Source organism: Vespa mandarinia, chromosome 13 (genome assembly GCF_050613455.1).
Source record: "Vespa mandarinia isolate Hongniang chromosome 13, ASM5061345v1, whole genome shotgun sequence".
Taxonomy (NCBI): Eukaryota; Metazoa; Arthropoda; class Insecta; order Hymenoptera; family Vespidae; genus Vespa; species Vespa mandarinia.
The window spans coordinates 893,397-908,078 of record NC_140822.1 but is presented as its reverse complement, the minus strand read 5'-3'; the positions used below and the strand labels follow the sequence as shown (position 1 = coordinate 908,078).

Sequence of the window (14,682 nt, the reverse complement as noted above, 5' to 3'; positions counted from 1 at the left end):
CTAAATGTTTATATTTAGAATTATCAGAAATTGCATTAATAATATTTTTAATCAGTTATGTGTCACTTGTAAAAATTATAATATCATTAATCATAATTTTCAATGTACACGTAGTACAATGAACTAATATTTAAATAATAATACATTCGGTTAAACATTTCAAAGGGACTACTGATGGAAGGGAAACTCGAACGTATGGACCATGAAAAATGAACAACCATAGATACGATATTATATTAAAGATAAAGGAGAATTTATTATTTACATTATTATCACATTATTCGAATCATATCAATACCTTAGACATATAAGGGCCGTCCAATTCGTAACCCATTTTTCTGTAATAATTTCTTGTACCAACGCCCGAGATAACAGCAATTTTATGAGATCTGTGTTCTTCTTTCGCAATGCGTTCTGCTTCTTCCATTAGAAGCATTCCAAAACCTTGATGTTGAAATTTGGTAGGATCACGCGCATGAACGGGTACTACACTACCATAAACATGTAATTCTCTTACTATCGAGCATTTATTTTTCAATTCGGATCTGTAAAAGTAAGCGTCTTTTTGAATTGAAGAAAATGTCCCTGTAGATAGAATAAAATTCAATTACCTAAAGGTATCCGGGGAACATTTTCTTAGACGAAGCAAACCAATTAAAATGTCTTGCATAGGATCTTCGTAAGAAAGAAACGTTTCCCATCCATTGTTGGCAACGTAATCACGACGTATTAATTCGACTTCGTACGGCTGAACTTTATTATGTATCTCCTGTATTCCTACTTCACGCGTACGGACATCACGACAATCGGTACCTAAGTCTTTCATTTTAGCTAATGCCAATTCACGTAGATTACCATGTTCCACGCCAGAACTATAAAGGTTTTGTAAATGATATAAATCATCCAAGATATGATACGTGATAATCACGTAAACAACGTTACCTGACCAAAGGCATTGGTATATCTCTTTGTACGCGGTAGACACGCGTCCACGGCGGTATTAAAGACAAAATGCGTGCTATTAAGTCAATCAAAACGGTCGGTGTATAACTCTTGTATCTACCAGTTTTCCATAATTCGTACAATCCAGTACCACGTATCACTAACGTTGGATAGATCTTTAAGCCGTCCGTTCGAAAAGTAGGATTTTCAAAGAATTCCTGTATAAATTATATAAATATTTCATTAGTATCGGACATATAATATAGGAATTTAGTAACGTACAATGAATTGTTCAATGTCTCTTTCGATATCGACATTCGGTAAATCTGGCATCATGTGCGCTATAACTTTGAAACCTGCATCTTTTGATAATTGGAAACTTTCGCATACTGCACGAACGGTATGTCCTCTGTTTGTGTCCCGTGCAACGTCCTCGTATACGGATTGTACGCCGATCTCAAGACGCGTGCACCTAGAGCATCAATGAGAGAGCGACCTAACGATTAACGATTAAATCGTACTCACGCGTGATCTATGATAATTGAATAATTAAGTTATATATACCCATAGCGCAGCATATCCGACAAGTGCTTTTTTAAACAATAATCCGGTCGTGTCTCGATGGTTATACCAATGCATTTTGTACGACTCCGTTCCGAATACTTGACTGCTTCATCTACGTTATTGCTTATATGGCCGGATAAAGCATCGTGTAAATTCCGTATGAAATAATCCCTATAATCCTCTGGCAAGGACATAAACGTTCCACCCATCACGATAAATTCGACTTTATCGACACTGTGTCCTAATTGTTTCAACTATTTAACGTGAATAATATTGTATTAAAGAATTTAATGGTACGATAACAGAAGATATTTATCATACTTGTTCCATACGATGTCTCGTTTGTAAAAACGGATTATATCTTGCACGTATAGCTCTCATAGATGTAGGCTCATAACCGGTATATGATTGCGTAGAATACTCAAAATCAGAATCTGGACCACCAGGGCAATATACGCAAATGTTTCCTGTCATATTGATATGGGGACATCTGTGCGGTTTGCACATAACGGCTACCACTGCTATCTTTAAAGAAACGATTATTTATTATTGTGTCTCTTATAGCAAGTGCTAAAGTTTTATATAGTTTTACGATGTAGAAACGAACCCCGCTAGCTGTCCTAATAGGTTTGGCCTTTAATTTAGGCACTAAAATGTTTCTTGCATCTGCAGGTACGGCAGCTATTATGTCGACTAACCTAGGAGATCTATCCAGGCCATATTTCGAAGATATACGTGTTTTTAATTTATTCAAATCGACATCTCTATTATCTCGATGAGCTTTCAATAATTCTTGTATAATTTCTCCAATCGTGATAACCATACGTTCCTCCTTGCTTTGTGTGAAATCTATTGAGAGAATTATTATGGTAAATTACGGTATGACAAATTTATCAAAAGTACTTCACAGATATTAATCTGTGATAAAATTAATCTACGTACCTTTCGCTTTGCGAACCATGATTATGTGCACAACTTTCCAAAAGTCTTCCTTTTATAAATAACCTTAACAATGTTAAAACGTTTGATTTCTCATTTGATCATTCCCCAAACCGTTGAACATTAAATTCCGAAGATGAGTAACTACTGTTTGACCATAAGCATTGCTTTATGATTATGTGCACGATGGTAAGATGGCGTTAGTATGGAAAAATAGAAAATCACGCTTTAAGTTAAATATCCTCGTTTATTTTATCATTTGAAAAATATTACAATTGTTTTCTTGATCGACAAAATCAATGTACGCCCTATCAAAAAATTAATATTCAATTTAAGTTCAATCAAACGTTTACAATCTATATGAATGATAATCGAATCTTTCAAATTTGGCGCTAATGAAATTGGCGAGAAGGCAGCACCGTTGAACTTCCACGAGTAAGACAAAGATGCACTGTCGGGGCTCTTACATATAGGCCCCTTTTGTCGACTAAAGTTTTATCGTTTAAAAATGATACGCGCAAGCCGTATTTTATACGCTGATATCAAACGTTCGAAGCTATTTTGCAACAACAATTCTTCTCTTAACAGTAAGGGAAAAAAAAGGAAAGCGAAGAAATGGTCGATAAAAAGAGTCGATACGAATAGATAGTAGGTACAAAAGGGGAAAAGAGATGGAGAGAATTGGTACGAGAGTGGGGATACGATGGACGATGTTGATTGGTGGAAGGAGAGCAAGTGAGTATTGGTTGGGTGGATTAGACCGATAGCGGAGACCGTTTCGCGGCGTGGCGCAGCGTATAGAAAAGCGGCAGGATCAGTTTGCATTTGAACGTCGCGGTGTTTCTTTCGCGCTATTTCGCAAGCGAGTTTGTTTCGAGCTATCAAAAAGATTTCTCCGAGAAAATAACGTAGTAATAATCGTAATAATAATCATATTAGGCTGACCATAATTGGAACGATAAAATTAAATTTAAATAGGGAAATTGCGAAAGAAAAAGAAAATTATTTGCCTAAACGTCTCTTTCGACTTTCTATACGTTTCTAATGCAAGAAGGCACAACTACGAAGAAGATTTTCTCTTTCGATGTGAAAGAACAGTGAGAAGGAACATTGGTAAAAAGGGGAGACGTAAGAAAAAAGAAAATCAAGAAGTCGCGGGTCGTTGAACGAGCGCGCGCGCAGGGGCGAAACCCTCTGGTCTCGTGTCTCGTCGGTGTGTGTATACGCGAATACCCTCTCTCGGGCGCGCGCGCGCGCGCGCACGAGCGGGAGCGAGAGAGAGAGAGAGAGAGAAGAGACGCGCGTGCGCGTCCCGCGTATCGCACGGCCAAGGAGAGCGAAAAACGCAATTGAAGGAAGAACAAGTAGAAGAAGAAGAAGAAGAAGAAGAAGAAGAAGAAGAAGGAGAAGAAGCAGAAGAAGAAGAAGAAGAAGAAGTAGTAGTAGTAGTAGTAGTAGCAGCAGAAGCAGAAGAAGAAAGAAGAAAGAGGAAAGAGGAGGAAAGGAAAAAGGCGGAGGTCGGAGGACGGTCGGAAGAGCGCGAATTTACCGAATTGATGAGATTTTAATTCTCATCTCAAAAGATTTACGAGATTCGAGAGAAGAAGATAGGCGCCTACGTCTTTGCGTATCGATATAGTAAGGAGTCTCTTCTTAAAGCGAGAGGGAAAACGAGTGCGTGCGTGCGTGCGTGCGTGCGTGCGTGCGTACTCGCTCGCTCGCTCGCGTGCATGCGTGTATACGCAAGAGGCAGGGCCAGCAGAGAGGTGGTGCGTGTCGCCGAGTGAGGAGAGAGCCTCGAAAGAAGAGAAAAACAAAACACTCTCGGGTGAAAAGCAATGCGGGTTCATTGACTGCGCGCGTCAAGCAATGGCCGCATGTTCGTGCCCGGTGCATAGTGCGCGCGTGACAGGAGCTGCAACGAGAAGGAGGAGGAGCTCGATCGAGGATACGACGAGGACGAGACGAGCATTCCCGACGTCTACCACGTCGACGTCCTCGAAGGCTGCCCACGAGACCGAACGGTGCACCGCCGGCGAACTCGTGCGAACTCGGCAAACTCGGTGAGTCGACCTTCTTTCTCTCTTTCTACACCCCTCTCCGCCTTTCTCCTCCGCCTCCTCCGCCACCGCTGCCGCCACCGCCGCCTCCGCCTCCGCCTCCTCCTTCTTCTGATCCAGGAGGTACCAAACGAGACCGTATCGACTGTGCGTCGCGCGCCGGCTTCTTATTCTTCTTCACGTTCGACGAGTTCGTCTTATCAACCCAGTAATTTTCTCCTTCTTTCTCTTTCGCTAAGAGATCGATTATATTTCTTTTCGATTTTATCCCCTCCCCTCTCCGCATCTTTCTTTTAATCACAATATCGTTACATTTCTGTTACATATCTTTTTTCTTCCCCCCTTCCTATCTCATTTCGATGCTGGACCAAACTATCTTCGCAAGGATGTGATCCTTTGCGTGATAACGTGAATCGCCCTCGGTATAATTCGTTAAACTTGTCAAGTCTATCAACAAGAAAGCACGAACGATAATCGAAAGCTAATTCGTTGGGCCTTATCGTCGAAAGGAACAACTCGGAGTTGGAAGTATTCCAAGAGGTTTGCGAATCGTGTATTCTAATCGAGTAAATCGGGATAAGTACGTGTACTTGGGCTCTTACGGTCGCGCGAGCGAGGAGAATAAAAATACGGAAGCTTCAACTCGATTCTTGTTGGCTTGCGAATGGTCGCGTTTACGAACGTCCTCGGAATTTACGTTGACAGAAGAAAGAATAGGATGCTTAATGGATAACGCTTGTCAAAATCGTGGATCGTGCGATTCACACACTCTCTCATCCATGACTAATACCTGCCACTTGGCGAATGAAAATTGGCGCGACGTAAATATGGGACAGCATCGAGATAGATAGACAGACGGAGAGAGAGCGAGCGAGAGAGAGAGAGAGAGAGAGAGAGAGAGCTCAGAGGGCAGCAAACGTTCGCTCGATTTACACCGCCCGCGCCAACTCTGCACGCGTCTCTTCGTCTCTCCTTTTCTACTCCTCCTTCCCCGTCTCTCTTTTCCTTCTCTCTATCTCTTCCTCTCAGGCCATCTTTAGCCTTCCGAAATAAACCGATGCAGATAAATTAGTTCTAGAAATAAAAGTTGTCGCGTGAATCGGTAAGAGTTTAAAGACCTCTTTATCACGCCCTAGAAATATTTGTCTGGAACGATTATAAGTCGTAGTAAGATTAGCCGCGCGTGGCTTTACCTCCTTTCCTCTCCCGTTTATCTCTCTAAACTATCTACAAACTCGTTTTATCGATACTCATTGAGTCTAGATTGGGACAAGACGTTACTCGTACTCTTTCGTCATCGTAGATTACCTACCTGGTATATAAGCGCGACAATTAATTGTGTTCTTATTTATAGAATTGCTGTGTGAATGGAATTGCGAGTACTACGTGCGATAAATACATTGCTTAAATTTCGTTTGCGTGCGAGTGTATACTTTATCGATCGTTTGATAAAAATTATATGCCGATATCGACGAAACTCATGCGAATATCATTGTATTTTAGATTATAAAAGATCGAGAAAGCAGCCCGTTGAAAGGGACTACATAAAGGAATAAAGGAAGGAGAGAAAAAGTGCCCGTTCTCGAATGGACTGGGATCTATCGAGAATCGTTGGAGGATGCTGCGTTGTCGTATTGGTTTTCTCCGTTGCTGACGGAGAGTGGACGCGCGCGCGTGTGCGTGCGTGTTGAGCGAAAAAGCGTTGACGAGTGATAGTAGAGTGATAGGAAACGCGTGTGCTTTAACCAGAGGTAGGATCGAAGGAGAAAGAAGAAACGGAGATAGAAACGACGATAGAAACGGAAGTAGAAGGGAGTAGAGGCTAGTCGCTCGTCATCGTCGCCGACTTCAACCTTTGGCGCGTTCCTTCTTGTCAGCGACACTAGATGTGCTCCAAGAGAGAGAAAGAAGAAAGCAGGTGATCAAATTGTGCAGAGCGAGAGCGAGAGCGAGAGAGAGAGAGAGAGAAAGAGAGAGAAAGAGAGAGAGAGAGAGAAAGAGAGAGAGAGAGAGAAAGAGAGAGAAAGAGAGAGAGAGAGAGAGAGAGAGAGAGAGAGAACGGCGGCCAGTTGAAACCGGCAACCACGCGGTGGACATGATTATTTCAAAGGATCTCTTCCTCCTTGGCGACCAAGATTATCTGCGCCTTCCCAACAACGAGAAGCGCCAGCAACGGGCAATGGGCCGGCCGATCATCAATGCTCCCAGGTTAGTCCGAGTCTCTTTTTATTACTTTTCTTTTTTTTCTTTTTATTATTCTTTTTTTTTTTTCTTTCTTTCTTTCCTCGAGGGTAAACTCCTTAGAAGGTACTCGTTGCCCCGAGAAAGAGCCAACTTTTAATTAGCTCCCTACTAACAGCCGATAAACGATATCGCGGTGTATTAACTGTAACGTACGTACTTACTTGTCTACAATTCGTGAACGGTCCATTAACACTTTTCAAATGCAACGTGCACCGAGTAGAACGCGTTACATATGTAACGTCTACTTATCTAATCTAAATCGCGTGTATCTATTTCATCTGAATTACAACGATTTATATTTATTATTATATGTTACGCACGATATAACTGTCGGGCACTTTAAATAGCCGATCGCCGCACGATAAAGTCTTTATTTCTTTGGCAGCTCGTTTGTATTCTAATTGCAAGTTTAGTCGATTTTAATATTTGTCAGATTGCGAATAGTCCGAACGCAAGACCGGTTATCTCGGCAATACTTTCTTATAAGGAGGATCAAAAGGCACTCTTATATCGACATCGAATATTACCGCGCGATAGTCGACGATCTTTCAAAGTTCGTTTGCTCGAAAACGTCGAGCTCTTTCGTCTCAACTTCCCACTCTCTCTCTCTCTCTCTCTCTCTCTCTCTCTCTCTCTCTCTCTCTCTCTCCCTCTCCCCTCCCCCCTCTCTACCTCTCGCTATATCTATCTCTCTTGCACGTGCTCTTATCGTCCGTCATAAAAAATTTATCAAAGGCAAATATGGGAGCACGCTGAAACGAGAGTGTAAGTGCAATAAAGTCTCGTCTCGACTCGTCCCATTAACCTTCGCCGTGACATCGACGTCGATCGTTTCGAATTGGCGCGTATTTCGTTTTGCCTTCTCTCACTTTTTCATTCTCATTATTTCGTAGCAAAGTCGAAAGATCGTTGCTAAAAGGAAACGCGTTCGTTCGTTTGCAGGAGATTAGTTTTTATCGGGCAACACCTCTGACGACGACGACGACGACGACGACGACGACGACGACGACGATTCTCTTCAGACGTTGCTAATCTCTCAACTTGCTTCATCGTAGTTCCCTGCTCGTCGGCAACCAAACGAATCATTCTTTCGTCACATTGAAATTCGTCTAATTTTATCCGAATAGATGTACAACGACAGAAGGAAGAAGTATCGTTTTCTGGCACACGTGTTCGCTAGTGACCTAGAAATCCACGCGATCGAAAGAAAAATTGGTAGTTTCACCGGCGGAGAAAAATCGAGTCTTCCGCTCGGTAGATGAAACCGTTCCAGTTTCCCGTAGAGGTGACCTACTAAGGACCCTCCACTCTCGGCTCGTCAATTTCTTTCCCATATTTCATACTTCTTTCTTTTCACCTTTCTTTCCTCCTTTCTTCCCTCCCCCCTCTAACGCCGTTCCTCCCTCTCCTTTCTGCGCACTGTTACGAGTACGCGCTAAATAGGGGGCGGGGTGGGGGGAGGGTGGGAGGGGGATATAAGTTTCGTCACTCCTCCCATAGAGATTATCTCTAACAAGAAAGTTTTCCGCGAATTTAATCGTTCGAGTGGTAATACGTTGACGATAAAAAAAAGGAAAAAAAGGGGAAAAAAAAGGAAAAAAGGATGAAAAGAAAGAAGGAAAGAAAGGCGGCACGAGACATTCCTGCGTGAATGAAGAACAACTCGACTCGCATTTTGCCTGGCGTAAAAGTGGAACGAAAAGAAAGAAAAAGGAAGAAGGTAAAAAAAGGCTCGCCGGTATTCCGAGTAAGCTCGGCGGTCGCAAGCCAGCGGTCGAGCGGACGGCCGGGCCGAGAGTAGTAGGCGAGATGAAATCGAGGACGGTGCACGCAGGCAACCGTGCCATTAAGTAGATTGAATATTACCCTATATTCGGTGAACGCAATCAATAGCCTAGAAAAATGTACTATTCTCTCTGTCTCTCTCTCTCTCTCTCTCTCTCTCTCTCTCTCTCTCTCTCTCTCTCTCTCTCTCTCGCTGCTTCGTAAGCTCGGGAGCCAGCGAGAGCCCGCGCGTACGCGTCCTTGAATCTCCTATCAGCTTCGCCGAGTCTAATTTACTACGGAATAACGAAGATAGAGAAGTAGGCACCATCAGGCCTATTCAGTTTGGATTATTCTTCGACGAGTACGATTCGTTGAAATATATAATGATATAATCGGTGATGCGCGAGCTAAGAGCTTGGCTCGTTGTTAGTTACTTAGTACTTACTTCTTCGACGCGTCTCTCAACGATAAGTTGGATAAGGTCGTGCAACGAGATTCGCCGATCGTTTTCCCCCAGACTTTTTCTACGGAAAGTAGAAAAAGTCATTTTCTACGGATATGGGACAGACTAATTCCTCGCCTAGTTTTCGAGCCGAATAAATATCAGAATAAAAAGAAAGGGAAAAAGAAAAAATGAAAAAAAATTGGCGGTTCCGGTAGAGCAGAATTCCACGAAAAGACGATTATATTATTCGAGGATCGAACGTTCGTTCCTAGGATGCCGCTTATGATTAGCGAGAAATTTTAATAGTTTCGCCGAGCTTGGAAAAAGTGAAGGGTATGAGCAATGATTTCTCTCGTGAGAGTGACACTGACCTGCTTTGCCTAGACACGACTAAGGAGAGAGAGAAGAAGAGTTTTCCTTGGGTAAAAACTCACCAAGAATTTCTCCCTCTTGGAAAATTGTTCTGACGCGTATTGCTGCTCGTACTGAAATATGAAAATATTCCTTTCCTCTTTTAATGGCAAATATTTTCTGACTAATACCTACGTATAAGGAAAGAGAGGAAATAGAAAGATCGATAAAAATGATAGATATACAAAAAGGGAATATATATCGGGCGATCGAGTGCGTCTTCGAAACGAATCGTTCCCCGTTGGCGCAGGATGCTATGGTCGCGGTGGGCGCGCGGGATGCTGACCTACCTCACGCGAGACTCTCTTCGCTGTGTGCCCGCTCATCGAGCAAAGGGGAGCCTCTCGCGGTACGTCGGAGCAAGAGAACGGAGTCAGCAGAGAGTCAGCACGGAGTCAGCACAGAGTCAGCACGCAGCCAGCACGGAGCCAGCACGGAGCTTGCTGGCAGGCATTCCCTTCTTCCTAAATCAGTCAGAGCACACGAACGTTGGAATGCAAATGCCTCCTTCCTTTCGCTTCGACGCGTTCGGCGCGAGGTTAGCCTTCCACTTTTAGAATTTTCAAAAACAAAAGAGAGTCTAGTTTTAAGCGAAACGAAAGAACGGGCAGGGAGAGGGATGACCGCGTATGCAAATCTCATCCTTGACTCGAGAAATGCAAGTACATATACATAATACGTATACTCTCCGTTAGCGGAGACTAACATTGGGACGGAACAACGACCGGTATTCCATCGTCTCGTTCTTCCTCTCGGACGGAAAACTTTCTCCCTCGTTCGCTATTATCTCTTTCGGGGCTACTCTCCTCTTCTCGGAAACTGACCAATGGATGGTGGAAGATTGAAAATAAATTTTAACCATTCGACAAAGGAAATATTTGTCAATTTTATAGGGAATGACTACGTGTAAGAAAATATACGGGTAAGACTGATATCGCGTATGCTATTATTGCTTACGCTATAAATAAATATGCATAACTATATTATTATAGGTAGATACACGTATATAGATATATAATATCTGGACGAGTACGTCGTAGCGGTGAGTTCTTCGTTATCGTTCCTGTGCCGTCCCAGTTTCTTCGCTTCGATACGCGCAACGCGATGCTTTTGAATGCACGAGCCGCCTCGGCGTGTCGTCGTCCTCGTCACGCATACACAGGCAGGCACGCGTGCACGCTGCACAGTGCACGCAAGCCATAGACGCCACTCATTGTCAGACGCGATTCCTTCTTAGTCCCGGCGTCGTCGCTCTCGGGCGTTGCATCGACGGGAGCGCAGCATGTTCAACGATTTTCTTCTTTTTCCTCTTGGATATATTCGAGCGAAGCTCTTCTTGAAATAAAGATGGATCGTCGCGAATCCTTTTTTCTCTTCCTCGGCGAGCATTACGTTCATCGACGTTTTCAAAGGCTTTTTAGAAAGGAAAGAAACGAGAAGAAACGAGAGAACGGATAGCCAAGAGTTTCAGTTAAATTGGGGACATAGTTCCTTTCTAGCTGCTTATTACTATGCGACGGTAGCGCGGTTAGTCATCGCCAGATGTTGTCGCGTCGCAAATAAATAGCGAGCTGCCAGCGAACTTCTTCTTCCTCCTTCTTGTCTCTTTTAGTTTTATTCATTTTTCGCATTCCCCTAGTATGTTGTTTAGTTTTATCACGGTCACGTCACTTCTGTCATTTATAGAAGAAACGTATCCCCCTATATAAAGATGAAAAAGTAGATATTATCGAGAAAGAGGGTAACAGATCTTGTTCTTGTTAGTTCGATATAGTCTCAGAATCCGAAGTTCCGTGACTGTATATTGAATTCCCTTTCGAAGAAACTCCTTGCGAAGCTCCTCGTTAATGCTCCTAACTAAGCTCCGATCTACGTGAATCGCAAACGAAAGTGAATTTTAGTCGCGCTTAGCAAGGTTCTAGTCTCTCTCCCATTTAATATTCAGATTGGAGAACGTACTTAAGTTATTAAAAGGGGGCGAGAGACGAGGGAGAGATGGGGTGGTAGCAAGGGGTAAAGCGATAAAATTCAATGGCCCCGACGCGCCGCTTGATAAGACGAGCAATATACACATCTACAATCACGGTGATTATCGAGTCGTTACCACTACGTCGCGCACTGACCTTTAGCGCGCGGGGGTCAATTCTCCTCGTCTCTTCGGCCGTGTCACGTACGAACGTAGTCATTTTCTCATGATGCGCTGCAATCGACGCGCCTGCCTCGGTTTCGTCACGCTTTCGCGCCAAGTCCCCGACAACTACGAGATTAACATTGTAAAAAAGGCCTTTACAATTACGTGCTTCGAGGAACGTAAGAAGGACAATTTTACTCCGTTGACCGCGTTAAAAAATTTGTCATTTTATGCCGAACAGACAGAACAGATATCTCGGATTAAATGGCGAATTAATCTCGCAAATTTTCTCGAAAATATTTCAACTTGAAAATATTAAAATATTTAATATAGATTTTATTTAGATTTTCACTCTCACTCTCAGTCATGTCTCTTTTATCGTATTGAGATGATCGTTGAGACGAACGAAGGGATTATAGGAAGGACCAAAAGTGGAAACGGCTAAAAGTATCGAGGACGAAATCGAAAGAGTGCGAGTGTGTTGCGATCGTGCACGTTGTAACGAGAAGGAGGGCCGCTCGCCGACAGGACGATGTTGGAAAGAGAAAAGGAGTAAAAGAAAGAGAGAAGGACGAGAGAGAAAGAGAGAAGAGAGAGACGGAGTCGGGAGATCATTGAACTCTCGAGCGGCAATGTGAGCGTGTGCGTGCGCGGCTGCTGCTGCACCGAGCGTCGTCAAAGTATACTTCGTGTGCCTTCGTGGAGGGAGAGAAAGAAGGTGAACGAAAGGAGGAGGCGAGTGCGAGAGAGAGAGAGAGAGAGAGAGAAGAGAGGAGTATAAGGCCAGGCCAGTCAGTAACGATGTCATTAGTTTAGTCAGTCAGCGAGTCAACGAGTATGGTCTTTCGCGAGCGTTTCGAGCGCGCTGGGCCCCTGCGGTCTCGACTTTTTACCGGTCCTGCCTGCCATACTTGAAAATTTGATGAGTATGCTCTCTCTCCCTGTTTGTCTCTGTCCCTACTGGTCTTCAAAATTTCATCCATAACAAGTTTCATTGGGATTTTCATTTTTTGACGTCTTCTCTAATTTCCTCTTATATTCTCTTCGTATATAATATTGCAAATGTATAAAACCCTAGATAAATCTTATAAAACTCGAGATCTTTTCTCTCGAGATGCAACACTCTCGAAATGAGAAAAAGTTAGAGGGGAGGGGGGGGGGCGGGAAGAAAAGAATTGGCAGTCGGGCGAGTGTGCAATGGCGCGTCAACTGCAGTGCACTGCACTATGCACTGTACTATGCACTGCACCGCACCAAACGGCGAGACTCGTCGGCGGGAGAAGTGGGGAGCCGAATCGGACGCGAGTGGAGCGGTTGCGCGTGTGGGTGAAACCGTGCACGTTCTTGCCAGTGCTTTATACACGGCCCGCGGGTCAATGACTTTCCGAGAGCGCATAGTTTGCGCGTACGCTCGAGTGGGATCGTATGCGCGCGTCACTGCTCTTTCTCTCTTTCTCTCTCTCTCTCTCCCTCTCTCTCTCTCTCTCTCTCTCTCTCTCTCTCTCTCTCTCTCTCTTTCTTTCTTTCTCTCTAGCTCTCTCGATCGTGCGTTTCTATGCGCGAACGCGATATCACGTATACCTATGTATGCATGTATATACATACATACATACGTATCGTTTCTACAGTAGGTATACGTACTTTTTAAATGCGCCTAGATATAACGACGATGGATATCTTTGAAACTGAAATGGCACGTAGATCAGTATATTATATTCCGCGATTTATATCTTAGAAATAGAGATTCTCGTAAAAGTTTCGTAAGCCCGTAAGAATTGAGAACTCGGGCGTGCTTGTTAAAGAATCTCCGATGGGATAAACAAGCGCAATCGTTGCGATCTTGTGTAATATTCTTTTTCTTTCTGTCTTATAGAGTTAAACGAGGAAAGAGAAAGAGAGACAATAACCGATTAAAGCAAAGTTTTCTTCCTTCTATGAAAAATCATAGATATTTCGATCGATTCGAATACGTTCCGATTCGACGAAAAGTGCCGCGCCTTAATGAACGTTACCTCGAAAATATTCTACATAAGGTTACTGACCCAAAGCTTGTTGGACGCTAAGCGACGCGTTTCACGATCTAACAGTCACGCTGATATTACTGTTAGACGATCGTACAAGACTTTCGTTGGTTGAGTAAAGCTAGATAAACGTGAGATCGAACGAAAATAGAATCGATATTCGTTCGATAAAGGGAATAATCGGCAATCTCGTAATCGTGAATGATTTCGAAGGATACGACGTTTTAAGGTTACGACTTAAGAAAAGAAAAAAAAAACGTTTAGGGTGGAATGAGTCTTGGAAGTAGAAAGAAATACTCGAGTATGGACACGTATGCGTGTAAGTACCTACGTTTGTACTTGGTGCGGCACGAAAGGAGCGACATCGATCGAAGAGCTACTTTCACCAAGGGTGAATGCCTTTCGACTTTATTCTCGCCTTTATTCGCCTTCCTGGCCTTTCGAGAAGATGAAAAGAGTGGCGCTTGGCGGTGTTATATAGAGCGCGTTACCATCGCCGATTACCGCGCTCGCTTCGACTCTCTCGATTCTTCGAGTCTCGAAGAGAAGCAAAACCTGTTGCTTCTTAATGGCTCCTCGAGGAGAGCCGGTGGTGCGTTGTCCTCCGACGACGGTTGATTTTTCTACGCGAGAAGAACGCGACCCGATCGTTTTCCTTTTCCTTCTCTCTCTCTCTCACTCTCTCTCTTTCTCTTTCCCGCCGAAGAGACATCAGTTTTCTCATTCTTTCCAATTGGCCATTCGTTCGCTCTCCTCGTTGCATCGATATACGCGCTAAAATTGTCCTTCTCCGATCCGGCACTGTCTGTCCTTAAACATCGCGCCGCGATGTCTTTTTTTTTTTTTTTTCTTTTTTATTATTATTATCTCACCGGCCGTGTCCGTCAAGGAGAGATTCCCTTATCGAGCCATATAAGATCGATTCGGAATGAAAACGACAAAAACGACAATCACCCACGTGCTCTTTCACGAATCCATTTTTGATAGATTTGAGATAATTTGCGAATCGTATCATGAGTGGTAGTTAAAGCTAACTTTTTTTTTGATCTTTTATCCCTTCGGGCAAGACATCGTTACTGTTCCTCGGGTAATAACGAGAGTAGTCGGATCTTGCTAAGCTCTCTCCCTCGATGGTCCGTCCAACTAACGGATTCTCGA

The 14,682-nt window shown here is 43.5% G+C and overlaps 2 protein-coding genes across 5 annotated transcripts in view; one reads left to right on the top strand and one right to left on the bottom strand.

Annotated features, from left to right (window-relative positions):
• Positions 1 to 253: 253 nt before the first annotated feature.
• Positions 254 to 2,606, bottom strand: Elp3 (elongator complex protein 3). Of its 2 annotated transcripts, XM_035872081.2 has the most exons (8): positions 2,449 to 2,606; positions 2,114 to 2,355; positions 1,828 to 2,031; positions 1,507 to 1,760; positions 1,225 to 1,414; positions 943 to 1,160; positions 612 to 872; positions 254 to 545 (listed from the first exon to the last, which is right to left on the bottom strand). In XM_035872081.2, the coding sequence occupies exons 1-8, from the start codon at positions 2,465 to 2,467 to the stop codon at positions 287 to 289; spliced, it is 1,647 nt and encodes a 548-aa protein (XP_035727974.1). In that variant the 5' UTR covers positions 2,468 to 2,606; the 3' UTR covers positions 254 to 286. The 2 variants fall into 2 exon arrangements, with proteins under 2 accessions (XP_035727974.1, XP_035727975.1); XM_035872082.2 differs by lacking the exon at positions 2,449 to 2,606 and having other exon boundaries at positions 1,828 to 2,027; positions 2,114 to 2,255.
• A 598-nt stretch (positions 2,607 to 3,204) lies between these two features.
• E23 (ABC transporter G family member E23) overlaps positions 3,205 to 14,682 on the top strand; it is a 36,681-nt gene continuing 25,203 nt past the window's right edge. Inside the window, exons 1-2 of one of the 3 annotated variants that reach the window (XM_085661028.1) lie at positions 3,205 to 4,508; positions 6,009 to 6,713. In XM_085661028.1, coding sequence (XP_085517154.1) covers positions 6,601 to 6,713 — 113 coding nt within the window. In that variant the 5' untranslated portion in view covers positions 3,205 to 4,508; positions 6,009 to 6,600. Of the gene's footprint in view, positions 4,509 to 5,713; positions 5,821 to 6,008; positions 6,714 to 14,682 lie in introns of those variants that run through there. The other 2 variants (XM_085661026.1, XM_085661027.1) reach the window with 2 other exon arrangements.